Source organism: Triticum dicoccoides, chromosome 2B (assembly GCF_002162155.2).
Source record: "Triticum dicoccoides isolate Atlit2015 ecotype Zavitan chromosome 2B, WEW_v2.0, whole genome shotgun sequence".
Classification (NCBI taxonomy): Eukaryota; Viridiplantae; Streptophyta; class Magnoliopsida; order Poales; family Poaceae; genus Triticum; species Triticum dicoccoides.
In genome coordinates, this window is record NC_041383.1 from 16,757,422 (window position 1) to 16,785,373 (window position 27,952).

A 27,952-nucleotide genomic window follows, 5' to 3' on the forward strand; every position below is an offset into this window, starting at 1 on the left:
CCAAAAACCTTTTGAATATAGAAGTAATCCGGTGGCCGTATGCATGTGTACGCCGCCATGCGTGCTCCTAGGAATATAAGGTTTGGGTTACGCTTAAGTCAAGTCTTCTCTAAAAAAGATGACATGTATACCATACGTAATTTGATCCAGTTTGAATGACGTGTATATTTGTCTTACATATGACCAAGAATGCATTGGAATCAACGTCACAACAATGCATGTGAGTCATCATCTGTTGGCTGACGGCCCAACAAATAAGACAATGTGTTTGTATATTTAGCAATAGGTTTGTTTGGCTTGATTGGGACGTTCACGGTCTACACGATGCTACACAAAGGCCGCATACAACTCACCTTCTTTTGCGGAAGGCTAAACTAATTAAGGGGCTCGATGAGCCATTATATTGGCTTGTCGGTCACGACAAACACACCATGCTTGCATAATTGAGTGGTTAAGTAGTGGACAGTTTTAACAACATCACTAAGTGCAAGTATTTTAAAGACCAATGGACCGGGAGTCCTTGTCTTTCATTCAGTCGTCTACACCCAATCAAGCCAAACAGACACAATTTACTAAGTGCAAGTATTTTAAAGACCAATGGAACGGGAGTCCTTTTTATTCAGTCGTCTAGCCCACTCAAGCCAAACTAACAATTTTACTAAGTGCAAGTATTTTAAAGAGCAATGGGCCGGGAGTCCTTGTCGTCGATATTTTGTCAGATCGGGCTGGTATGTAGTACTACCATCGTCCTGGTTTATTTGCCCCCTTCATATTTTGTGCCAAAGTTGAACCATAGATCTAACTATTAAAATGTTAATGCATGTCATGAAAAATTGTATTGTTGGATTCGTATTTGAACATAGCTTTCGATGATATTATTTTTCTACATATAACTTATATTTTACTCCCTCCATCCCAAAATAAGCTTCCGATGATATTATTTTTTCTACATATAACTTATATTTTACTCCCTCCATCCCAAAATAAGTGTCTCAACTTACTAGAGCTAGTACAAAGTTGAGACACTTATTTTGGGATGGAGGGAGTATTTGTTAAAATCATGATGAAATTATGACCCAAAGTACAAGGGAACTAATAAACCAGAATGGAGGCAGTAGTATATCTAGAAATAAGCACATGACCGACTCGAATTTTCTGACCTTGTAAGCTAGCTGCTTTGTGCAAAGCGGAGTGGAGCCCTTTTCCCCTCATTTGCAAATGACATCATGGGACATGACGCCATGTGAAACATACACTCCCACCATTCCAATGAAAGTAAGGCACACATGCATCACAAAATTTATCTTTGATCAGAAATATGACTAATATATAGTTTTGTGATCCAAAATTATACCTTTAAAATATTTTTTCAAATATAAATTCAATGGTATAATTTTATCACATATAAACCATATTTGATTGGTCTAATTTCTGGTCAAAATGAATTTTGAGATGCATGCGTGCACCTTATTCATTGCAATAGAGGGAGTATATATGAGTAATATTGGGTGTCCTTTTGGTTTTTGTGGACGAGCAAACTGCCCTGTTTCAAGCTCGCATGGTTTCATTAGAACGCACAAAAGAAAATGTACGTCGTGGAGAGTTCATTGGTGTGCAGGGTCCATGTCGCGTCACATCATGTACAACAAAGAAAACAAGCAGAAAGAATATCATGACGCATAACCCATAGTGTCACCCACAAAGAAAAAAGCATAACGCATGTGTCCGTGAGCCCCTAATGTTTAAGTGTGTGCGAAAGAGAGCCGGCGCGTCACATGATGTACTTGGGGATGGACGGACGGTGGAATTCACAATTCATAACTCGAAACTGGAAATAGCAGTTTTCACATCTAACCCAACACCGTAGTAATGTTTGATGTCACCAATTTCTCCCTGTACAAGAGAGAGTTCTCGTTGCCATGACCAGGAAATAGCAGTAATATTTGGTTTTGCAACCATTGTACGATTACTTGGTGGTCATGACCAGCAAATCTTCCGAATTTCCAAGGTCTCAATAACATATGCAAGTGCTGCTTTGGTTTAGCTGACGGCGGCCCAACAAACAAGACGTTGCATTTGTATATGGCAGTAGGTAAACCCATTGTGATGCCAGCCAAGCTAGATGCTGTCCGCACGATGCTCGTCGATTTTGTTTGACATTGCTCATCGAGCCATGTGTTATGCGGTTGTGCCTTTTGCCAGAAGTACCTTGAGACAAATTAGTTACTGTGACTCAGCTGCACAAAGACTTTGTTTTAATTTGACTGAATAGAAAACCAGGACTCTGCGTAGGTCTTGGAAATATACATGCACTTGGCAGTATAAAAACACTCCACTGCCTAATAACTACTCAATTATGCAAGCCCGCTGTGTTTGTCATGACGCGTGATGCAATTGGGAAGTGTTTTTCATACATACCAAACGATTACAAAATAACCAACATATTGTTGGACAAATTCTCCACCGAATACAAAATCATACGCGTATTAATGAGCAGCACTGCCCCATGTTCTTAAATGGTAATCGACTATCTAATCAAATTAGGTTGGGATGCTAAGAAATACGGACCAAGATTTGTTCGTACATACTTCCTCCGTCCGAAAATACTTGTCATCAAAATGGATAAAAAAAATGTATCTAAAACTAGATACATCTTTTTTTATTCATTTTGATGACAAGTATTTCCGGACAGAGGGAGTATCAATTAAGGTCATTGCATACGCAGTCTAGCATACGTAGCATAGCATACGCAGCCTTAACTCGTCACACACCCAAAAAGGTCACACCTCAGTATGGGAAGCAAATGGGCGAAGCTGTCCCTTTTCAATCATTTATGCACTAGTTGTATCCCACTGCTCAGTTTTTTTTCCTGACAGCTGTAACAGTAGGGGAGCCCCTACTACATCTTTTTATATTAATAAAGGAAAACTGTACAGATTACATATTTACGTGAACCACCACCCTGTTGGGTGTGGATGAGCATAGGCTTAAAAACTATCTAGGGTTTCATTCAAGGGGCTGTATTAAGAAAAGAAACAAAAATCTGCCTCTTATTATCAGAAGTTCTATAGACTAGGTTGGAGAAGTCCTGTCTAAATCTCTGTTTCCAGGATTCAATGGAAGGAGTGATCCGGCGGAAGTAGTTGTTGGTGCGTTCTTTCCAGAGGCTCCACGCCGCACCAAGAATATATCCATGAACATGGGACTCCTCCAAGCTGTCTTAGCCTGCTCAATTAGATAGAGTCTATCTCTTGTGCAGCCCAACATATCCCAAGTTTCTGCCAGCATTCGACACTAAAAGAACAGTGAAAAAAAAGGTGTTCCATTGTCTTTTCAGTATGATTTTCACACAACAGGAAAGCCAAGTTATTTCCCACTACTCAGTTTTGCCATTAGAAATTACAACTTCTTAAAAATGCCATTGCTTTGTGAGAAACTAGCTAAAAATATCATTAGACACTTAACAAATGCCATTGTTTCGTTAAATGTTTTCCCAAAAATGTCATTAGACACTACTACTATCAGGTCAAGCTTGTTAACCATGTTATATGACCAAAGTACCCCTAGTCCCACGTGTCAGCTCTCTCTAGATCACAATGATAAGTGTGGGCCGCACTTGTCATGAGTAAGCAAGTGAATAATTTTAGAGGAAATAAGAACACTGCTGGGGATCGAGCGGGACCCACACTTATTCATAGTGAGATAGAGGGAGAGCACACTTGTGTCTCCATCCGTATTTTGGTCATATAACATGGTAATCTGGCTTTGAGCTCACAGTAATGATGTCTAGTGGCATTTTTGTGCTTGCGGTTAACGGAGTGATAACATCTTTTGAGCACCTAAAAATTCTAGTGGCAAAATTGAGTAACGGGACACAACTAGTGGCATAAATGATATTTTTTTCTAAAATAACACATATCTATTATAAAGATTTTAAGTATAAACTACCTCAAATATAATAAAATTACATAGAGGGCCATGTATGATCGCGATCACTGTCGTCACCACAACGAACTAGCAACACCCTGCTATCACCACTCCCATACTGGAGCCGTCTAACCTTGTCGATGACATCTGAAAAGTCTTCGTACACGCCCCTAAGTACCAGCACCCTGGAGCCACAGTCGTACCATTGAAGCCTTGAATTGATCTGTAGAACCTAACATCAAATCTCGCTGTCACGTACGCACGGCACAAAATAATACCCTCGCTGCCCCGAGGAGCCGGCAGGAGTCTACGTCGGAGGTCCATGTAACCGACTTGTTCAAGCGGAGGCCTTTTCCACAAGGTTCATCCTGGATTCGGGTGTACCCATATTTTAGGACACAGTAAAACAATATATTCTTAAGCTTTATTTAAAAAATATCAAGCAAATAGGTATCATTGACAAGCTTGCCCATGCCATCTTTTGTAAAATAATATGACCATATGTAGCCTGACGAGAAATCAAGGATTCAAGTTTCAAAAAAATTTATTTTGCATACTATAACAAACAAAAGCAGACTGATCTGGTGGTCGTCGGATTTCCATGTAAAGCCCCTGGCCAAATCTGATGCCCGTTGGGCAGGACCTTTCTTTGGAGTTTGACTAACAATTTTTATGGGTGTTTGACTAGTACGTTTTCTTTTCTTTTTAGGGGTGGACAATATCATTCATAAAATCTGATGGGGGTGCCGGCGAGGTGAACGAAAAACTAGTTGGGTTTTTTGGGAGGTGGTGACGAGACCGAAATACCAAGGAGGTTTGGCGGGCAACCCTCCCCAAAAAAATAGCAGGGCAATCACGGAGGTTAAGGAAATACTTAGTCATTGACTGACCAGGCGAATTGGGGATGGCCAATCAACATTCATTTGACTAGAACGTAGGCATAGTTAGTAGGTTTTGGGTTTGATAGGCTGGAGTATCACGGACAGGTCGAATCCATGAGGCATTTGTTCGACTTGGCAAGAAGAAAATCCTAGATGACGCACGTTCCGTCAAGTTGTCGAGGCTTCGCACAGGCTTCATGAGCAAGCGATGCGATCTATGCCGACCCGTGAATGGTTGCAGCGATCCCGGTTCAGGGAACCTTCTAAATGTTCCCAGATGGTTTTTCCTGGTTTTGGAACCTTCTAGGGGGTTCCTGAACATGTTTGTTTTTTCTGTTTATGCTTCTTTTTCGATTTTATACTTTCCTGTTTCTTTTTTTGCTTTTCTCTCTTTTCCCTCTTTTTTGTTTCATTTTCTTTCTTTTTTCTTCTTTTTCCAATTGTTTGTCTATATGTTCGGATTTTTCAAAAATTATTCGCAAATGCCTAAAAATGTTTGTGTTACCAAAATAAATTCATGTTTTCATATTTGTTAGGGAGTTTGAAAAAATGTTCACGTTTAAACAAATATTCTTTTTTTAAAAGAATATTTGCAATTTTAGAGAAATATTCGTGTCTCAATTTTATCTGGAGAGTTTCAAAACAAATGTGCGCATTTACAAAAATTGTTCACTTTTTCAAATTTTGTTAATAGTTTCAAAAAATGTCCAATTTAAAAAAATCTCCATACATTCAAAAAAGTTCATATTATTAGAAATCTTTGATGTTCTTTAAAATTTGTTCAGAAAATTTAAAAAGCGTGCGCATTTTGTAAAACATATATTTTGTTGAAAAAGTCTGATTTTTATAAACATGAACAATAATGTTCGGGTTCTGCAATTTCTTCTACATTTTCAAAAAATGTTTGTGTTTCAATTTTTTCCATGTTCAAATTTGTTCGGGGGATTTAAAGAAATGTTCATGCTTTAAAATCCAAATTCAGGTTTTCAAAAAAAAACTCACAAATTTAAACAATGTCCAGGAATTTCCAAAAATGATCCAGTTAAAATTTATTCACAGATACCCAAAATATTCATGCTTTAAAATTAATTTTTATTAAATCTTTCGAATTTTAAAATTTCGGTTATGAGTTTTATAAGAAAATCCCGTTTTGAGAAAATGTTAGTCTTAAGAAAAATTGATTGCGTTTTCGAAATTTTTTCAGAATTTGAACCTTAGTCACAGATTCAAAACAGTTCGGTGTTTTCTGAAAATGTTTAGTTTCCTAAATTTGTGTTCACGGATTTGAAAGATTTTTTAGTTTCTAAAAATATTCCCTTTTTGAAAAATGGTTTCCATTCAAATTTTAAAATGTTTCAGATTTTTTCTCTACCGTTAGTTCTTATAGTCTCATGCTGATACATCGTCAAGAACCGATATTGTCTCCCGTGGCTAGTAACACTCATACATGAGCCTGAGATCCGGTGATCGAATCCGGGTCAGAGCATTACTCGCAGCAGTTCCGAAGCTGGTATATAGTTCCGAAGCTGGTATACAGTAGCCTGCTCGCGGCAGCCTCTAATGAGCCAGCTCAGTCGCACTTGTCCTTGTGCGTTGCGGCTCTGTTTGACCCAAAATGCGTCAAATAGGAGGTCCCTTGCCAAGGGGCGTGGCGTGAGACTTCCTATACGACACTCTTTCTGCCAAATCGCCATCATATGGCACAGGCGGGAGTGACCGGGCTGGCTCCTGTTTCACATTTATCTGTAGTACACACTAAACACTGTAGCAACTCGGAGCACTGCAGCCGCACGTTGGACACTGTATCACGCTGTTTTTTCGGTCGGTTCTGGAAGCTTCATTTGAAAATTCTAAAAGCATGTCATTTTTTAAAATTCCAGTCTTTTTTAGAATTTTTTTATAAAAGATTACAGTTTTTTAAACTGCAGACATTTTTTAAAATTTCTAAACATTTTATAAAAAACACGAACCTTGTTTCAAACTGTGAGCTGTTATATATATATAAACTGTGAACAGTAACAGTTTTAAATAAGACGGACATTTAAAAAAAGAATCTTGAACATTGTTTTACAAAACACGAACACTTTTGGTAAATGCAAACGGTTTTTGGAATCCCCTACTTCTATTGAACACAACAATTTTTTTTATAAAATGGAAATTATTTTTAAAACAAGAACATTTTTCAAAAATTCCACATTTTTAAAAATGCAATCATTTTTACGAAGTTTTAAATAATTTTTGAAATGTGAACATTTTCCGGAAACAAAATCATTTTTTATAAAGGATGAACAATTAAAAAATTGCAATTTCTGTTTTTATTCCAATCATATTTTTAGAAGACAAACATTTTTATAAATGGCAAACATTTTTTGAAAATAGGAACATTCTTTGAACAATGCAAACAATTTTAGAAAACCTGAACATATTTTTGCAATCCCAAACTTTTTTTGACACATGAACATTTTTTGAAAACAAATACACCAAAAGTAGAAAACCAAATAAGACCATAAACGAATAAAGGAAAAGGAAAGAACGGAACCTGAACAGGATGAGAACCTTCTGGAACTTACCCAAAATCAGCGAAACTAGAAAGAGAACCTTGCTAAGTCCACCTCCTCTTTTGCGCTTATTGTCGAAACAGAGGTCCTGTCATTGAACGGCGACATTATTAAAATTAATTAGCAGCCCTCATATACACAATCACTTTCGATATGCAAGTGTTTTTTTTTCAGTTGGTTCCTTCAAATGCCACGAGCTACAGCAAATTTTATGACTCGACTTATGCAACCATGCTCTTTCAGGAAGTATAATCAGGCACAACTTTTGCAAGGTCGAAACTTGAATTAATTATTCGGCGGAGCTGGAAGATCTGTGAATGCATGTGTCTATATACCACATTGATATCCAAAGTTTGCATGTCATAACTGGAGAAGAAAATGTGCTATCATCGGGTTAAAGAGTTCCACAGACTAGAATCTGTCAAATGAGAATATACAGTAATAAGTGCAAAGAGTTCCACAGACTATGGAACAAATAAAAATCCTGTGAAAACAAACGAAGGCCCTGATTGTGGAAACTATACAGATCCTGATGGAACAAATACAGATCCTGTGAAAACTCTTTATTATAGCAGAGCCTTCCTCTGTTTCCACTGTTTGTGCAAACTCCTCCTTTTAACAGTACTTTTTTTTTGGAAAAGGTTAACAGTACTTAAGTGGAAAGAGTTTTCACAAACGATTGAACATATACCATGAAGATTTTTCGAGTCTGCTTGTTCTGATATAGCAATATGCACCAGGACACCAAACTAGTGCACTCCTGTAGTACCCATTTAGGTCTGGATTCAATATTCTGGTACTTGTACTGCCATTCTTCTGTCACTTTGCTTAGCATTACAACTGCTCAACTAATGTTGATCCAGCTAGACTGATATAGTCTATGATATGCTACCAGTACCCAAACTCTCCTTCACAGTTCACAATTGGAAACCAGAGATAACAGCCAGATTGAGTAGTAATGTTCGATGTAATATCTCTCAAGCGTCCCTCTGTACAATGAAGGGTTCTCATCTCTGACAAAGTTCTCTCTGCAATGAAGGGTTTTCATCAGACAACAAGTCCTTGATAAGACCATACAAACCACATCAAGGCCGGGTGGAAATGCGTGCGAAAGAAGCACGCGATTGAGACCCTTCGTGCATAGTTCTTCGCCACCACCCTATGCTCCTCCCTCTTCAACCCATCACTCGAAATCAGCTGAATTTTCTTTTTTAAAGAGTCCAACTGAAATTTTTGAACAGAACAATCAGTTTAGAATAATCAAGCTTGAAAAAAACATACTTAGGAGAATCGCAATCTATATACCTATAAGAGATCACCGATGTTCATGCGTCTACCCATCGGTCCTCATGGAGGATTTTGAGGCCTCCGATTTCATCTTAGAGAAGTATGGCCAGGAAGACAGAGTGTGAATGCTGGCTTGTCCCAATGGAAAGTTCAGGCTGGGGGCAAGGATGGCAGTAGTGGCAGAGTATGATATGTTCTTGTTTGCACTCTATATTTCAAGTATCTTGATCTTGATCTGTTCCCCTAATTCTTAACTTGTCCAATGTACACAAATAGCCCATCACTACAAATCAGCATGTTAGCACTGGCTGTTTTTTTTTCTGCAACAGGTGATTTAAGTACCCTTTCTGAAAATTCGCAAGAATAAAAATCGTATAGACAGTAATTTCACTGCTAATTCCTGTCATGTTATCATTAACCAAGGAAGAATTTACACTAATAGTGCATACTCCATATAGCTATAAATTATACCATTAGTACTAACTATGCCACTACTGTAATTATTAGTAGTAAAATCAGTAGTACGTCACTGCAACAGACATTACTGTGGCAAGAGGAAAAAAAATTGTACATCGACTCTATCATTTAGAAAACGGAGACTAGATAATTATTAGTAAATAAATCAGCAATCGTTTTTATTTTTGTGAATCAATAATATCATTAGCCTGCTATGGATGAACAAGAACTAATTTCATTTCAACAAGACATAGCATATTCCAATGGAAATCACACAGTCAGTTCAACCCTTTCTTATAAGAATATAGAGGTGGTTCCACTGTTGCGAAACGTAGTAATTTCAAAAAAATTCCTACGCACACGCAAGATCATGGTGATGCGTAGCAACGAGAGGGGAGAGTGTTGTCCACGTACACTCGTAGACCGAAAGCGGAAGCGTTAGAACAACGTGGTTGATGTAGTCGTACGTCTTCACGGCCCGACCGATCAAGCACTGAAACTACGACACCTTCGACTTCTAGCACACGTTCAGCTCGATGATGATCCCCGGACTCCGATCCAGCAGAATGTCGGGGAAGAGTTCCGTCAGCACGACGGCGTGGTGACGATCTTGATGTTCTACCGTCGCAGGGCTTCGCCTAAGCACCGCTACAGTATTATCGAGGACTATGGTGGAGGGGGGCACCACACACGGCTAAGAAATCAAGAGATCAATTGTTGTGTGTAGAGGTGCCCCCCTGCCCCCGTATATAAAGGAGCCAAGGGGGAGGGGCCGGCCGGCCAAGGAGGGACTCCCTTCTTTCCTAGTTGGAATAGGAGAAGGGGGGAAGGAGGAGGGAGAGGGGAAGGAAAGGGGGGGGGGCGTCGCCCCCCTCTCCTTGTCCTATTCGGACTAGGGGGAGGGGGCGCGGCGCAGCCCTTGCCTCCTCCCTTCCTCTCTACTAGGGCCCATGTAGGCCCATTAAGCCTCCGGGGGGGTCCGGTAACCTCCCGGTACTCCGGTAAAATCCCGATTTCACCCGGAACACTTCCGATATCCAAATATAGGCTTCCAATATATTAATCTTCATGTCTCGACCATTTTGAGACTCCTCGTCATGTCCGTAATCACTTTCGGGACTCCGAACAAACTTCGGTACATCAAAACTCATAAACTCATAATATAATTGTCATCGAAACCTTAAGCGTGCGGACCCTACGGGTTCGAGAACTATGTAGACATGACCTAGAACTGTTTCCGGTCAATAACCAATAGCGGAACCTGGATGCTCATATTGGCTCCTACATATTCTACGGAGATCTTTATCGGTCAAACCGCATAACAACATACTTTGTTCCCTTTGTCATCGGTATGTTACTTGCCCGAGATTCGATCGTCGGTATCTCAATACCTAGTTCAATCTCGTTACCGGCAAGTCTCTTTACTCGTTACGTAATGCATCATTCCGTAACTAACTCATTAGCTACATTTCTTGCAAGGCTTATAGTGATGTGCATTACCGAGAGAGCCCAGAGATACCTCTCCGACAATCGGAGTGACAAAACCTAATCTCGAAATACGCCAACTCAACATGTACCTTTAGATACACCTGTAGAGCTCCTTTGTAATCACCCAGTTATGTTGTGACGTTTGGTAGAACACAAAGTGTTCCTCCGATAAACGGGAGTTGCATAATCTCATAGTTATAGGAACTTGTATAAGTCATGAAGAAAGCAATAGTAACATACTAAACGATCAAGTGCTAAGCTAACAGAATGGGTCAAGTCAATCACATCATTCTCCAAATGATGTGATCCTGTTAATCAAATGACAACACATGTCTATGGTTAGGAAACATAACCATCTTTGATTAATGAGCTAGTCAAGTAAAGGCATACTAGTGACATTAAGTTTGTCTATGTATTCACACATGTATCATGTTTCCGGTTAATACAATTCTAGAATGAATAATAAACATTTATCATGATATGAGGAAATAAATAATAACTTTATTATTGCCTCTAGGGCATATTTCCTTCAGTCTCCGACTTGCACTAGAGTCAATAATCTAGATTACACAGTAATGATTCTAACACCCATGGAGTCTTGGTGCTGATCATGTTTTGCTCGTGGAAGAGGCTTAGTCAACGGGTCTGCAATATTCAGATCCGTATGTATCTTGCAAATCTCTATGTCTCCCACCTGGACTTGGTCCCGGATGGAATTGAAGCGTCTCTTGATGTGCTTGGTCCTCTTGTGAAATCTGGATTCCTTTGCCAAGGCAATTGCATCAGTATTGTCACAAAAGATCTTCATTGGTCCCGATGCACTAGGTATGACACCTAGATCGGAAATGAACTCCTTCATCCAGACTCCCTCATTTGCTGCTTCCGAAGCAGCTATGTACTCTGCTTCGCATGTAGATCCCGCCACGATGCTTTGTTTAGAACTGCACCAACTGACAGCTCCACCGTTCAATATAAACACGTATCCGGTTTGCGATTTAGAATCGTCCGGATCAGTGTCAAAGCTTGCATCGACGTAACCATTTACGACTAGCTCTTTGTCACCTCCATAAACGAGAAACATATCCTTAGTTCTTTTTAGGTATTTCAGGATATTCTTGACCGCTGTCCAGTGATCCACTCCTGGATTACTTTGGTACCTCCCTGCTAAACTTATTCTAAGCATACATCAGGTCTGGTACACAGCATTGCATACATGATAGAGCCTATGGCTGAAGCATAGGGAACATCTTCATTTTCTCTCTATCTTCTGTTGTGGTCGGGCATTGAGTCTGACTCAACTTCACACCTTGTAATACAGGCAAGAACCCTTTCTTTGCCTGATCCATTTTGAACTTTTTCAAAACTTTATCAAGGTATATTCAAGTCCAATTAAGTGTCTTGATCTATCTCTATAGATCTTGATGCCCAATATGTAAGCAGCTTCACCGAGGTCTTTCATTGAAAAACTTTTATTCAAGTATCCCTTTATGCTATCCAGAAATTCTATATCATTTCCACTTAAAAATATGTCATCTACATATAATATCAGAAATGCTACAGAGCTCCCACTCACTTTCTTGTAAATACAGGCTTCTCCAAAAGTCTGTATAAAACCATATGCCTTGATCACACTATCAAAGCGTTTATTCCAACTCTGAGAGGCTTGCACCAGTCCATAAATGGATCGCTGGAGCTTGCACACTTTGTTAGCACTTTTTGGATCGACAAAACCTTCCGGTTGCATCATATACAACTCTTCTTCCAGAAATCCATTTAGGAATGCAGTTTTGACATCCATTTGCCAAATTTCATAATCATAAAATGCGGCAATTGCTAACATGATTCGGACAGACTTAAGCGTCGCTATGGGTGAGAAAGTCTCATAGTAGTCAACCCCTTGAACTTGTCGAAAACCTTTCGCAACAAGTCGAGCTTTGTAGACAGTTACATTACCATTAGCGTCATTCTTCTTCTTGAAGATCCATTTATTCTCGATGGCTTGCCGATCATCGGGCAAGTCAACCAAAGTCCATACTTTGTTCTCATACATGGATCCCATCTCAGATTTCATGGCCACAAGCCATTTTGCGGAATCTCGGCTTATCATCGCTTCCTTATAGTTCGTAGGTTCGCCATGGTCAAGTAACACGACTTTCAGAATAGGATTACCGTACCACTCTGGTGCAGATCTTACTCTGGTAGACCTACGAGGTTCGGTAGTAACTTGATCTGAAGTTTCATGATCAATATCATTAGCTTCCTCACTGATTGGTGTAGTTGCCACAGGAACCGGTTCTTGTGATGAACTACTTTCCAATAAGGGAGCAGGTACCGTTACCTCATCAAGTTCTACTTTCCTCCCACTCACTTCTTTCGAGAGAAACTCCTTCTCTAGAAAGGATCCGAATTTAGCAACAAAAATCTTGCCATCAGATCTGTGATAGAAGGTGTACCCAATAGTCTCTTTTGGGTATCCTATGAAGACACATTTCTCCGATTTGGGTTCGAGCTTATCTGGTTGAAGTTTCTTCACATAAGCATCGCAACCCCAAATTTTAAGAAACGACAACTTTGGTTTCTTGCCAAACCACAGTTCATAAGGCGTTGTATCAACAGATTTTGATGGTGCCCTATTTAACGTGAATGCGGCCGTCTCTAAAGCATAACCCCAAAATGATAGTGATAAATCAGTAAGAGACATCATAGATCGCACCATATCTAGTAAAGTACGATTACGACGTTTTGACAAACCATTTCGTTGTGGTGTTCCGGGTGGCGTGAGTTGTGAAACTATTCCACATTGTTTCAAATGTAAACCAAACTCGTAACTCAAATATTCTTCTCCACGATCAGATCATACAAATTTTATTTTCTTGTTACGATGATTTTCCACTTCACTCTGAAATTCTTTGAAATTTTCAAATGTTTCAGACTTGTGTTTCATCAAGTAGATATACCCATATCTGCTCAAATCATCTGTGAAGGTGAGAAAATAACGATACCTGCCACGAGCCTCAATATTCATTGGACCACATACATTAGTATGTATGATTTCCAACAAATCAGTTGCTTGCTCCATAGTTCTGGAGAACGGCGTTTTAGTCATTTTGCCCATGAGGCACGGTTCGCAAGTACCAAGTGATTCATAATCAAGTGATTCCAGAAGTCCATCAGTATGGAGTTTCTTCATGCGCTTTACACCAATATAACCCAAACGGCAGTGCCACAAATATGTTGCACTATCATTATCAACTCTGCATCTTTTGGCTTCAACATTATGAATATGTGTATCACTACTATCGAGATTTAATAAAAATAGACCACTCATCAAGGGTGCATGACCATAAAAGACATTACTCATATAAATAGAACAACCATTATTCTCTGATTTAAATGAATAACCGTCTCGCATCAAACAAGATCCAGATATAATGTTCATGCTCAACGCTGGCACCAAATAACAATTATTTAGGTCTAAAACTAATCCCGATGGTAGATGTAGAGGTAGCATGCCGACTGCGATCACATCGACTTTGGAACCATTTCTCACGCGCATCGTCACCTCGTCCTTAGTCAATCTTCGCTTAATCTGTAGTCCCTGTTTCGAGTTGCAAATATTAGCAACAGAACCAGTATCGAATACCCAGGTGCTACTGCGAGCATTAGTAAGGTACACATCAATAACATGTATATCACATATACCTTTGTTCACCTTGCCATCCTTCTTATCCGCCAAATACTTGGGGCAGTTCCGCTTCCAGTGTCCAGTCTGCTTGCAGTAGAAGCACTCAGTCTCATGCTTAGGTCCAGATTTGGGTTCCTTCTCTTTAGCAGCAACTTGTTTGTTGTTCTTCTTGAAGTTCCCTTTTTCTTCCCTTTGCCCTTTTTCTTGAAACTGGTGGTCTTATTGATCATCAACACTTGATGCTCCTTCTTGATTTCTACCTCCGCAGCTTTCAGCATTGCGAAGAGCTCGAGAATAGTCTTGTCCATCCCTTGCATATTATAGTTCATCACGAAGCTCTTGTAGCTTGGTGGCAGTGATTGAAGAATTCTGTCAATGACACTATCATCAGGAAGATTAACTCCCAGTTGAATCAAGTGATTATTATACCCAGACATTTTGAGTATGTGTTCACTGACAGAACTATTCTCCTCCATTTTACAGCTATAGAACTTATTGGAGACTTCATATCTCTCAATCCGGACATTTGCTTGAAATATTAACTTCAACTCCTGGAACATCTCATATGCTCCATGACGTTCAAAACGTCGTTGAAGACCCTGTTCCAAGCCGTAAAGCATGGCACACTGAACTATTGAGTAGTCATCAGCTTTGCTCTGCCAGACGTTCTTAACGTCGTCAGTTGCATCTGCAGCAGGTCTGGCACACAGCGGTGCTTCCAGGACGTAATTCTTCTGTGCAGTAATGAGGATAATCCTCAAGTTACGGACCCAGTCCGTGTAGTTGCTACCATCATCTTTCAACTTAGCTTTCTCAAGGAACGCATTAAAATTCAACGGAACAACAGCACGAGCCATCTATCTACAACAAACATAGACAAGCAAAATACTATCAGGTACTAAGTTCATGATAAATTTAAGTTCACTTAATCATATCACTTAAGAACTCCCACTTAGACAGACATCTCTCTACTCATCTAAGTGATCACGTGATCCAAATCAACTAAACCATTTCCGATCATCACGTGAGATGGAGTAGTTTCAATGGTGAACATCACTATGTTGATCATATCTACTATATGATTCACGTTCGACCTTTCGGCCTCCGTGTTCCGAGGCCATATCTGTATATGCTAGGCTCGACAAGTTTAACCTGAGTATTCCGCGTGTGCAACTGTTTTGCACCCGTTGTATTTGAACGTAGAGCCTATCACACCCGATCATCATGTGGTGTCTCAGCACGAAGAACTTTCGCAACGGTGCATACTCTGGGAGAACACTTCTTGATAATTAGTGAGAGATCATCTTAAAATGCTACCGTCAATCAAAGCAAGATAAGATGCATAAAGGATAAACATCACATGCAATCAATATAAGTGATATGATATGGCCATCATCATCTTGTGCTTGTGATCTCCATCTCCGAAGCATCGTCGTGATCACCATCGTCACCGGCGTGACACCTTGATCTCCATCGTAGCATCGTTGTCGTTTACGCCATCTATTGCTTCTACGACTATCGCTACTGTTTAGTGATAAAGTAAAGCAATTACAGGGTGTTTGCATTTCATACAATAAAGCGACAACCATATGGCTCCTGCCAGTTGCCGATAACTTCGATTACAAAATATGATCATCTCATACAATAAAATATAGCATCACGTCTTGACCATATCACATCACAACATGCCCTGCAAAAACAAGTTAGATGTCCTCTACTTTGTTGTTGCAAATTTTACGTGGCTGCTACGGGCTGAGCAAGAACCGTTCTTACCTACGCATCAAAACCACAACGGTAGTTCGTCAAGTTAGTGATGTTTTAACCTTCGCAAGGACCGGGCGTAGCCACACTCCGTTCAACTAAAGTTGGAGAAACAGACACCCGCCAGACACCTGTGTGCAAAGCACGTCGGTAGAACCAGTCTCGCGTAAGCGTAAGTGTAATGTCGGTCCGGGCCACTACATCCAACAATACCGCTGAACCAAAGTATGACATGCTGGTAAGCAGTATGACTTGTATCGCCCACAACTCACTTGTGTTCTACTCGTGCATATAACATCTACGCATAAAACCTGGCTCGGATGCCACTGTTGGGAAATGTAGTAATTTCAAAAAAAATCCTACGCACATGCAAGATCATGGTGATGCATAGCAACGAGAGCAGAGAGTGTTGTCCACGTACCCTCGTAGACCGAAAGCAGAAGCGTTAGAACAACGCGGTTGATGTAGTCATACGTCTTCACGTCCCGACCGATCAAGCACCGAAACTACGGCACCTCCAAGTTCTAGCACACGTTCAGCTCGATGACGATCCCCGGACTCCGATCCAGCAGAATGTCGGGGAAGAGTTTCGTCAGCATGATGTCGTGGTGACGATCTTGATGTTCTACCGTCGCAGGGCTTTGCCTAAGCGCGGCTACAATATTATCGAGGACTATGGTGGAGGGGGGCACCGCACACGGCTAAGAGATCAAGAGATCAATTGTTGTGTGTAGAGGAACCCCCTGCCCCCGTATATAAAGGAGCCAAGGGGGAGGGGGCGGCCGGCCAAGGAGGGGCGCGCCAAGGGGAGTCCTACTCCCACCGGGAGTAGGACTCCCTTCTTTCCTAGTTGGAATAGGAGAAGGGGGGAAGGAGGAGGGAGAGAGGAAGGAAAGGGGGGCGCCGCCCCCCTCTCCTTGTCCTATTCCGACTAGGGAGGGAGGGGGCGCGGCCCAGCACTTGCCTCCTCTCTTCCTCTCCACTAGGGCCCATGTAGGCCTATTAAGCCTCCGGGGGGTTCTGCTAACCTCCCGGTACTCCGGTAAAATCCCGATTTCTCCCGGAACACTTCCGATATCCAAATATAGGCTTCCAATATATCAATCTTCATGTCTCGACCATTTCGAGACTCCTCGTCATGTCCGTAATCACATTCGGGACTCCGAACAAACTTCGGTACATCAAACTCATAAACTCATAATATAACTGTCATCGAAACCTTAAGCGTGCGGACCCTACGGGTTCGAGAACTATGTAGACATGACCTAGAACTGTTTCCGGTCAATAACCAATAGCGGAACCTGGATGCTCATATTGGCTCCTACATATTCTACAAAGATCTTTATTGGTCAAACCGCATAACAACATACTTTGTTCCTTTTGTCATCGGTATGTTACTTGCCTGAGATTCGATCGTCGGTATCTCAATACCTAGTTCAATCTCGTTACCGGCAAGTCTCTTTACTCGTTACGTAATGAATAATTCCGTAACTAACTCATTAGCTACATTGCTTGCAAGGCTTATAGTGATGTGCATTACCGAGAGGGCCTAGAGATACCTCTTCGACAATCGGAGTGACAAAACCTAATCTTGAAATACGCCAACTCAATATGTACCTTTGGATACACCTGTAGAGCTCCTTTATAATCACCCAGTTACGTTGTGACGTTTAGTAGCACACAAAGTGTTCCTCCGGTAAACGGGAGTTGCATAATCTCATAGTTATAGGAACTTGTATAAGTCATGAAGAAAGCAATAGCAACATACTAAACGATCAAGTGCTAAGCTAACGGAATGGGTCAAGTCAATCACATCATTCTCCTAATGATGTGATTCCGTTAATCAAATGACAACACATGTCTATGGTTAGGAAACATAACCATCTTTGATTAAGGAGCTAGTCAAGTAGAGGCATACTAGTGACATTAAGTTTGTCTATGTATTCACACATGTATCATGTTTCCGGTTAATACAATTCTAGCATGAATAATAAACATTTATCATGATATGAGGAAATAAATAATAACTTTATTATTGCCTCTAGGGCATATTTCCTTCATCCACTCCCGCCATGAAAATCATAACAACATCAGTAGTTCAGTACTAACTATAAATCAAACAATGCAACACTGCAATTCAACATATTAGCGCTTAGTGAGTTTTTTGAAACAGGTTTCACCTTTACTGAAAATTCACAACAAAAAAGGTCCTATAGAAGTACTTTCACTGCACAATTTAACTGTGCTAATTTTGTTAATAACCCAGGAAGAACTTACACTAACATTACATACTGCATATAGGTATAAATTAACCATTTGTAAAAACCCATGGAAAGTGACCAATTGACATCTATAGCGGCACGAGAAATAAATTTGCACATAGTCTGTCTCCCTCATTAACGAAAACAGAGAATGGACAATTAATAGTAAATCTGATGAAACTATTATGTTTTAGCAATAATAAATAATCCAATAAATAGCACGGTCGAATGGATTTACTGAAAGATTTGCTACATATACTATCAGGCGCACGCGCGCGCACACACAGAGTTAGCTTGCATATTTAACAGTGCTAGGAGAAATTATAGTCGGAGAACCGGCAGAGCACTCACCGGCAGCCGTCGAGGTGTTGTTATCTTTTCTCTTGGTGTGGAAGGCAATGCAGCCAAAGACGGCTTGCAAGTTTGGAACCATCTCCCCTCCTTTGCTCTTCCTCTGCAATTTCTCTCTGGCATAAGCTTTTTCAAACTTTGATTGTTGATCTTCTACCAATGATGTTATAAAATGCTCCATAATCCTGCAAAATACACACTCAAAACTGTACAAATGACAGACTAACAATGAAAACCTAACAAATTTGGTGCCTTTGAAACAGTACGATGGAGATGTGTGTCAATGTAATGACAACCCTATCAAAACAGAAATGAGCAATAGGATAAGAAAAAAAACGCCAGTACTAAAGAGTCATCATTTTTTTGGTTAAACACAAAGTATATATGGTTGGACCCTCCTCCTTTATCCGGGCTTGGGACCGGCTATGAATAATGTTATTAAGCATAAGCATAACATCAGTATCATAGGCAGAGTTCCCCCACCTCCCACGCCCCTAAAAAAAATCCACCCACAGACCAAAACCCAAATAAAATAAAACTACAAATTGCATAAAACCTAAAACCTATATATTTTTGGATTTTCTTTGCTTGAAGCGATATGACACCAGGGGTTACAAAGCAAAAAAAATACATTTTGGCTTACAAGATATTTAAAAAACAACCAGTAATAATTCAGCAAAATAAAATAGATAGAAGTATATATATTCTGAAAAATGCAAGCTCCTCTTAAGCGAGAAAAAAAGGAACACGTAGAACTATAAAAGATCTTTATTTTGTTTTTTCACACACTCCCCGCCCCCCTCCCACTACCTTTTTTTTGTGTAAGAAAAGAAGCAAGCTCAACAAAAAGTGCGTGAATTTTTTTTGTTTGTTTGTAATTTTCCCCTTTTTTGTATTTTTTTTCTTTTGCCCCTCTGAGCCAAGAAAGAAGCGCAAGGAATAGCAAGTATCGTCGATCGATGTTGCCGTCAGCCAGATTCCAGACGCACTGCGCAAGTCTCCAGTAAACAATGACAGCCTAAAAAGAACACGTCACAAAGTATAAGCATGGATTTATGAACAAGACAGGGAAACAAAATATTTGCATGGGGTACGTATATATACATAGTCTGGGATCTTTAAATGAGTTATTTTCTAACAGGAAAACACACTGTATGTAACAACCTGCATACAGGTTCTTCACTCCCACTCATCGTCGTCGTCACTGTCGTCATCTTGGGAAGAAGAAAGAAAGAAAGAGGGAGTAAAGGTTGATCAGTATATATGAAGACAAGCATTAAGGAAAACTAGCAAAAGCATCATGGACCTCTCTAGTTACGTACCTTGTACGGAGGCGTAAGAGGGTCTGTTAGGATGGGCACGGAGTGCAGTCCCCAGTGCAGAATTCGCTTTCTTGACGTCCCGTCGTGGCAGCGAAGGGCAGAATTTGAATTTGACATTGACATTCTGAAGGGACGGAAGGTTCCCGATACCCATGTCAAACAAATCACCATCGTCGCCAGCTGCTTCCTGTTTTGAAACCTGTAGACCGACATGGAGCAGAACCATTACCGCCTTGGGCAATGCTCCTGGCTGGAATATGACTTGGCCCGGCGAATTGGACCACAAGCAGAATATTGTTACACAACGGAACCCATCAGCATTGACAAGTAGCAGCCCTTGGCGAAGGCTCTGCAATGCAAGAGTATGAAGAGCCGGCAATCTTCCAAGCAGTCCCACATCCACCTGTTGCACCTCCTTCACACAAATTTGTAAGTTTGAGAGATGTGAAAGGTGCGAGGGGTTCTCTCTTATCCATGCTGGCAGCCTAGAGAATTTACATCCTTTTTTACCATGTGATATCAATTCCCGGAGACCTTGAGGGGGAACCCACTTTTCCCCCAAGAGATCCATCATCTTAGATCCACCATTTTTTATACGAATGGTTACACTTTGGACGTTGGACATTTCCTCTAGTGATTTCGCAAAAGCTTCCTCCAACTCCAAGCTCATTTGCTCAAACAAAATTTCAAACTTCCTCAATCTTTTCATGTTGCCTATCTCTTTCACAATGCTTAGAGAGTCAGCATGGATACAACTCAACTCTTCCATTGCTGTCAGGTTTCCAATACCATCTGGAAGCTGATTGCATCTTTCCTCATAAAGTAGGCACATCAATCTTCTCAGTTTAGTAACACTCGATGGCAGTCGTTCTATACCACGGTTTCGACTCACATCCAACACCTGTAAAAACTGCAACTTTCCAACCTCTTCCGGGAGCTCACAAAGTCCTGTATTGGATAGGCCTAGGTACCTCAGGTGAACTAAACTCCATAACCCCTGAAGATTATGATCACCAAGTGCACATGTACTCAAATTCAGTACACGTAAAACAGCAAAGCTTGAGAGGCGAGACATTAGACTAATAGCAGGTTCAAATGTTGCAATGGACCTCAGTTGTAGCATATTCACAGATTCGAGCGGTGTGGTTTCATGTTCTTCTTCGGTAATCTTCTGGAGGGACAGCCGGCGGACATTGCCCTGAGATGAAATGCTACCATTCAATACACTGACAAAGTTCTCTTCCCTTGACAAAAGACAAATTAGATCCAACACACTATCGTGTACACGGCAGGCATGTACAATGCCATGACCATCGTATACCGGCTGGAGAAGGCTTCTATTCACAATCTCATTAAAGTAAGTTTCTCCAATCTGAAACATACTAGATGTTGTTGTTTCACATTGGATGAACCTTTCGGCAATCCACATCCATATCAACTGATCTTTCTCGATCCTAGTATCTTCTGGAAACATGCTTAGATATAATAAGCATGTCTTGAGATGACTAGGCAGGTCATAATAGCTGAACGATAGTATCCTCAACATCTCCTCTATACTGGGGTGTTCGATAAGTCCACGCCCAATAGACTCTAGCAAAATATGCCACTCATCATGTGAATTTACTTTCTGATCACTAGCCAAAACACTAGCTATTGTAATGATGGCTAATGGCACACCACCACATTTCTTCAATATATCTCTAGATACTTCTTCAAAATCACGAGGACATCCATTCTCTTGAGAAAATATCCGTTTATGGAAGAGCCTTTTGGAATCGTCATCACTAAGAGGTTCCATTTGATAAACTGAATCATTAGTAGATGAGCAACATAATTTAGATACATCCACTATACGAGTTGTCGTGATTAGCCGACTACCAGCATTGTTACCCTTGGAGAATGCGTAGTTGATGACTGTCCATAATTTTGCATCCCATATATCATCAATTACAACGAGGTACCTATATATGACCACATTAATGTTATTCGTGTGTAATGGTAAGGCTACAAGTGTCCCATTAAAGATAATCTGGCTTTATGAACGGGAGATATGATTCTGGAAGAAACAATTCTAAATAGTTAAGATGCAATGAAAAAATATGAACTAATTGATGGATTAACTCTCATGTCTCGATAAAAGTACATTTAGGTACATATTTTTTTCATATCGCCACAATGATAAGACCAATCCTCAAGCTACAATGATGTCTAGATTATTATAGTTTCCTTCTACAATGAGAGAATATCTGGATATTTTTATGGATTGTTGTGCATATATATATAGAATATCCTACCAATTATTTGTATTAATATATAAATGTTTTTGTATACTCTTTATTATTTTATATCCTTTATAATAAAATATTTGCACGTGCAAGGTTTGTATTGCCGTAAAGGCCATATGGTAGGGAATTTTCCCGTGCAATTCACTTTGTAGTATCTTATAATATGTAATATAATATAATCAAAGTGATAAAATTGGTACAACTGATGCATTTTTTGCAAGGGGGATATTCATTTATTGATCAACTATCATGGCAGTACAAAGAACACCAAAAGTAAAAAAATACATCCAGGTCCATAAATCACTTAGCGATGACTACAAGCACTGGAGCGAGCCGAAAGAGAATATGTGAGGACACGACAAGGAGAAAAAAGAGTTGAAAGGGGATCAGTGTGGTAGGTGTTCTACTTAAGGTGCGTGTATCAATACATGATATAAGGGCAGTCCCAGTGTTCCATCCTAGACTATATCTTAGTTATGATGCATAAACCCAGAAAATTATTTAATGAGTAAGAGCATCACCAACCGGAGCCCTCAAATGTCTCACCGGACAGCCCGATAACTGTATGGACATGAGATAGAATAAAAAAAAGCCACCCAACCATATTCCTCACTTTGTCCGGGCGTGTCCGGTCCGTCTACAAATCCTCATATCCAAACCATATATGGGGAGGATATGGGTATGTCTAGGCGTGTCTGGGTAGGGTGCCACGTAGGATTTGGCCCGGCGTGGACCACCTTTTTCTCTCTCTTCATTCTTTCTTTCTTTTCTCATTCTTCCTCTCCACCACTCATATGCTGGTGACTGGACAATATGAGGATAATGTGAGATGTGCGGTTGTTTTGCATGGAAAGTTAGGGTCCAAAACGGATCGGTGGACATATGGGGAACCGAATTAAGCAATTATGGTTGTAGATGCTCTAAAGAGAGAGTTGCCATATCTTAATCTGATACAGTTCTTAGTGCCAAAAGCAAGACAACTCAAACGCTTTCACTCATGAAATAAATGAAATGAGAGATTTTCTAGATATAATGCATTGGATGCCATATTTCATTCATATGGTATAATCTAAGACATAATGCATCGGGAATGCTCTAATACAAGGTATTTTTTCAGGTTAATTACGTGACACAAAGGAATCAGCTACTCTAAAATCTTTGACATTATGTACTCCATCAGCCTTACACTTGATTACTTCATATAAAACATATAGTCAAACATCTCTATTCTCTAACACTATTCAATAAAAATTACTACCCTGGAAAAAATATTTCAATTCATATGGTAGGGATTACGCTATCAGATTTTTCATGAAAAATACTATTTTTATACGATTACTCACTTACATGTTAATGAAAAAATTAACCGTCAAAGCTGGTCATCAGAGAGTATGCAAAATATTAACTGGCATACATCTGATCGGAACATCGGGAGTAACTTCATGATTAATTTACACATTATTCCCAACCTACCGTAGGAAACGAATTATATAGTTACCATCTTTAAGCAGGAGAGAGCTGAATATGAGCATACCTTTTTCTGTCGAGATATTCTCGGAGTTTCTTGATGAGCTGTGTTTCATCCAACAGTGTGAGTTGACTTCCTCCCACATCAAGATCAATAAGGATGTCCATCAAAACTTTTCTTGGGTCAGCCTTTCGCCCGACAGAAACAAAAGCCCTGCAATCGAAATCCCCCTTGATCTTGTCATAAACTGCTTTGACAAGAGTAGTCTTGCCCAATCCTCCAAATCCAACAACAGAGACAATCTTCAACTTTTGCTTGGACACATTGTCCTCGTTTGAGAGCAACTTCATTAGCACTTGGTCCCTTTTCCCATCAATGCCAACGAGCTCTGTCATTTCCGTGTACAGAGCCTGAAGGAGAGGATTGACTGTAACGGCTGCAGGCCTGATGACAATATTGTCGAGATTGTACCTTGCACGCCTTTCAGCAATCACTTTGACTTGCTTGTTGATGTCAGTGATCGCATGTGCAATATCGTGGCGATCCTTCCCCTTGGTGAACAAGCTGGCCATCTTCTTGGTGAGCCGTTTGAGCTTGTTCAACTTGCCGGCAGGCTGAGAACCGTCATCGACATGTACCAGGAACTTGTCAACAACGTCTTCCATTTTGAAGGAAAGCTCCCTCACCTCCCCTGCCCAGAGCTTGACCTGGACATCGAGCTGGTCCCGTGGCACCTCGCCCACCACTTGGAGGACAGCTTGCATGCTTCTCATCTCTTCCTCAAGAGATCTAACACCTTCCTTGACGCCCTTCTGCAGCTTGTACTCCTTGCTGAGGAGCTCGGCCAGCTTGGGCAGCAGGGTGCCCATGGCGCCCGTTGCCAGATCCATGGCTCCCTTTCACGTAATTGTTTGGTGTGTTGTTTGATTGATAAGGGCCCAGTGGTTGATGTACGTTTGGGTGTGCAGGGTTGCTGTTCTTTATAGGAACTCGGCCGGCCAGCCAAGTTCACAATTTTTTTAACGCATTTCGTCTTGCCAGGCCGCTCCGTAGCGTGCGGTGATAATATTCCTGTAAACAGATACTCCAAGTGCAGGCTTAGCGGGCAGTTGTCTCTTTGTGCAAAACTTCTGTAATTAATGTAGGAGAGTACGACTTGGTTAGGGCCAAAAACCATACATTGTTTAGTTAACACCCAACGACTGATTGCTTAGCAACAGGATAAGATCAAATCAATTTCTTTTACCTGTTAGTTGTTACTGCCAGATAAAATAAATCCACGTCTGCTACCCCAGCATGACAGGGACATGTGAATTGAGATTGTGCGCTACAGCGGACATTCGAGTGCAATATATCTTTGCATCAAAATTCCACATAAAAAGTAAAAAAAGTTGCACATATATTGAAACTTTTTGATACGATAAATTTTTCCCTTTCCCTGCAAGATATTTTGCCCACATGATAATAATAGAATTCTGTGTTCACGCACTCCTCCCACTCGCCCCCCTTCATCCTGAATTTTACTGTGTGGCTCAAACTTCCTCTCTTCCTTCAGCTCCCTCTTTTTTTTTTCCTTCGTCTCCACTCTTTGTTCTAGCAATTGTGTGTCTAATGACCATTCTGTATGAGGGCGCGAAGACCTCTGAATTAGTGCACTACTCGATGATAACTAACGTGCATAATCCCTTTCGTTCCCTTTCACGAGGCTTTGGTTTTGCAACCGTTGTGCAATTACTCAGTAATCATGACCATAAAGCGCTCCAATAATTATCCCAGATCAGAAAAATATATGCAAGTGCAGCTTTAGTTTGTCTGACGGCCCAACAAACAAGACGACACATTTGCATACGACGGCGGTAGGTAAACCTATCGTGATGCCAGCCTATTTGTTTACTTTGGGAGGCGAGCTGTTAAGCTGTCCATGTGAATAAAAGACCAGGACTCTACATTGGTCTTCGAAATATACATGCACTTGCTAATATATTAGGGTGCCACTACTAAACAAGTACTAATACTCAATCATGCAAGTTTGTTGTATTGTGTTTGTCGTGGCTCATGACGCAATTGACATGTGTTCGTCAACACAAATCGAACGAGTGTAAAATAATCAATGTATCAAGATCTTTTCATACGTACCAAGATCTGTATATTCATAATAGTCTTGATTCGTAGGCACACCTAGAAGGCGATGTTTCAGTGATTGAAACAAATAAGCGAAGACGTCTGACCTAGCAAGGAAGCTGACTTGTTCAAGTGTAGAGACTTCTTCCCAACATACTACTCCTTCTATCCCACAAATAATGTAAGATGTTTTGTGACACTAGTGTAGTATCAAAGAAGTCTTATATTATAGGACGGAGGGTGTAGCATAATCCTGGACTCCGGTGTTGCCATTTTCTAGAACAAAGCGAAAAATATATCAGTAAGTTTTGTAATTTTAAGAGAAATAAAATTGATGCACTCGTATTGGTTAGAAAGTTGACCATGCCAATTTTTGTAGAACACAATATGACCCTATGTGACTTACATGTGAATGAGACCTACAGTTTGAGTCTGGAAAACATAGATTTGCCGTAAAATTTTTACATGAGTAGGTTCTAACCTATAGATATTTGACGTGATTTTTTTTTAATTTTTGAAACTTATAAAAAATTGTTATGTTTAAGAAGAGGGGTCGGTAGCCTCTAGGATCCACAAATCCTCTCTCCTTTCTTTCTCATATTTTATTTACAAATGATGTCGTGGCACGTGACCCTCGAATGTTGGTCGCCGGATTTTGTGTTTGTAGCAGCGCCCGTAGGCAGGCCCCGAGGATGTAGCCATGATGGTGAACCTCGTTAATAAATCTCGCTGTCGTGTTCGTGTGATTGCTTGATCCTCGGTAGATCGATGGAGTGCCTCGGATTTATTCTAACACAATCACATGTCGGTCTATTCGCCAAGGTTCGACAGCATGGACGAACATCCTGTAGTGCTCTCCATCCAAATAATCTTGTGTATTGGAGATACAAAACGAGTGCACAAGAAAAAAGGAACTGAGTCAGACTTAGGGAAGGCAAGTTAGTTATCACATGAGAGCCATCAGAGCTCTCCCTGGAGAGTGATTGCCGGTGGTGTGACTGATCCAATTTAGAGAGCGATTTCCGTAGTAGCGGCAAGCCAAATGGGAGCAGCCTAAACGGTGAAAACAGGGTTGTGGGAGATCAATACAAGCATTGTGCTGCTAGGCAAAGCGGTTGAACTCGCGCCGCACCTATGGCTAAACTGCAGTAGCCGAAAGCATCACTAGCTTACGCCCCCGTGGCTTTCTATTCTCTCGGTGCTAGCGGAGCCTAAATATATGTGACCAAATGTCTAACCTTGCCTACTTATTCGGCTGAGATGCTAATCTCGCTTGATTAGGCACAACATATTTCCATAAATGCTGATATTTAAATAAAGTGGTTGTTCTCCTCAAAAAAGGGGAATAAGAGCAGAGTAGAGCAGAGCAGTTGCCCTGGACCCCAGCCTCGTCCATCTAAGACCTCGCCCCAACAAACTACACACCCCCCTACTATCCGTGGCCAGGGTACAACGAGAGCTTCATCAACGACATCATTGCGGAGCCGATGTAGAATGTGAGCTGCGACGTCGGGGCACAACCAAGGCAAGGACCTGAACCACCCAGTCGTTCATGGCGACCCTTACACCGGCCGCGCTGGAAAGCATGGCCTTTGAGGCGAAGCTCAAGAGAAGCGCCAATGGAACCGCAAAGACAGTCTACGGTGGGTCCGCAGCCCGACCGTTGTCCTCTTGCCGAACTGACTGATTAGCATGGTACTTGTGTGTCGGAAAATAAATTCAGGCTTGGGTGAATCACGGTTTATATACCTGCAAGAGATCACCGATGTTCAAGATAAATTCTCCAGCTGTTGGCATGGCATCCACCGAATGGAGAGTTCAAGCTGAGGGCAGGGAGGGTAGCAGTGGCAGAGTATGATCTGTCCTTGGTTGCACTCTATATCTGTCAGGTAGCAATAAAAGCTTTTTGAGCCCAGGAGTTTCTGAGTGCAGCTAGAACAAAGTGTTCCTGAAGTTCTCCACTTGTTGGGCATATTCAAACAACGGATCACTGCACATCAACATATTAGTGCCGAGTGATTATTTTTGGAACAGGTGATTTAAGTAACCTTTCCTGAAATTCATGACAAAAAAGAACTAAGTAAATCTATATTCATTGCAA

At 40.8% G+C, this 27,952-nt stretch overlaps 1 protein-coding gene and 1 pseudogene across 1 annotated transcript; both read right to left on the reverse strand.

Moving 5' to 3' along the window:
* Nucleotides 1-1,815: 1,815 nt before the first annotated feature.
* LOC119361800 lies at nt 1,816-27,855 on the reverse strand (annotated as a pseudogene).
* On the reverse strand, nt 19,772-24,620 carry LOC119361796 (disease resistance protein RGA5-like). Its single transcript, XM_037626946.1, has 3 exons — nt 23,797-24,620; nt 19,978-21,938; nt 19,772-19,869 (listed from the first exon to the last, which is right to left on the reverse strand). Exons 1-3 carry the CDS (start codon nt 24,618-24,620, stop codon nt 19,835-19,837), a joined length of 2,820 nt encoding a protein of 939 aa, XP_037482843.1. The 3' UTR covers nt 19,772-19,834.
* Nucleotides 27,856-27,952: the final 97 nt, after the last annotated feature.

What these genes read in the sequence shown, in the direction of transcription:
- LOC119361796 (XM_037626946.1), bottom strand. Translation starts at nt 24,620, where the DNA reads ATGGATCTGGCAACGGGCGCCATGGGCACCCTGCTGCCCAAGCTGGCC. An exon ending in GAATATCTCGACAGAAAAAG is followed by an intron (nt 21,939 to 23,796) that starts GTATGCTCATAT and finishes GGTCATATATAG; the next exon opens with GTACCTCGTTGTAATTGATG. An exon ending in CTCTTACGCCTCCGTACAAG is followed by an intron (nt 19,870 to 19,977) that starts GTACGTAACTAG and finishes CTTCTTCCCAAG; the next exon opens with ATGACGACAGTGACGACGAC.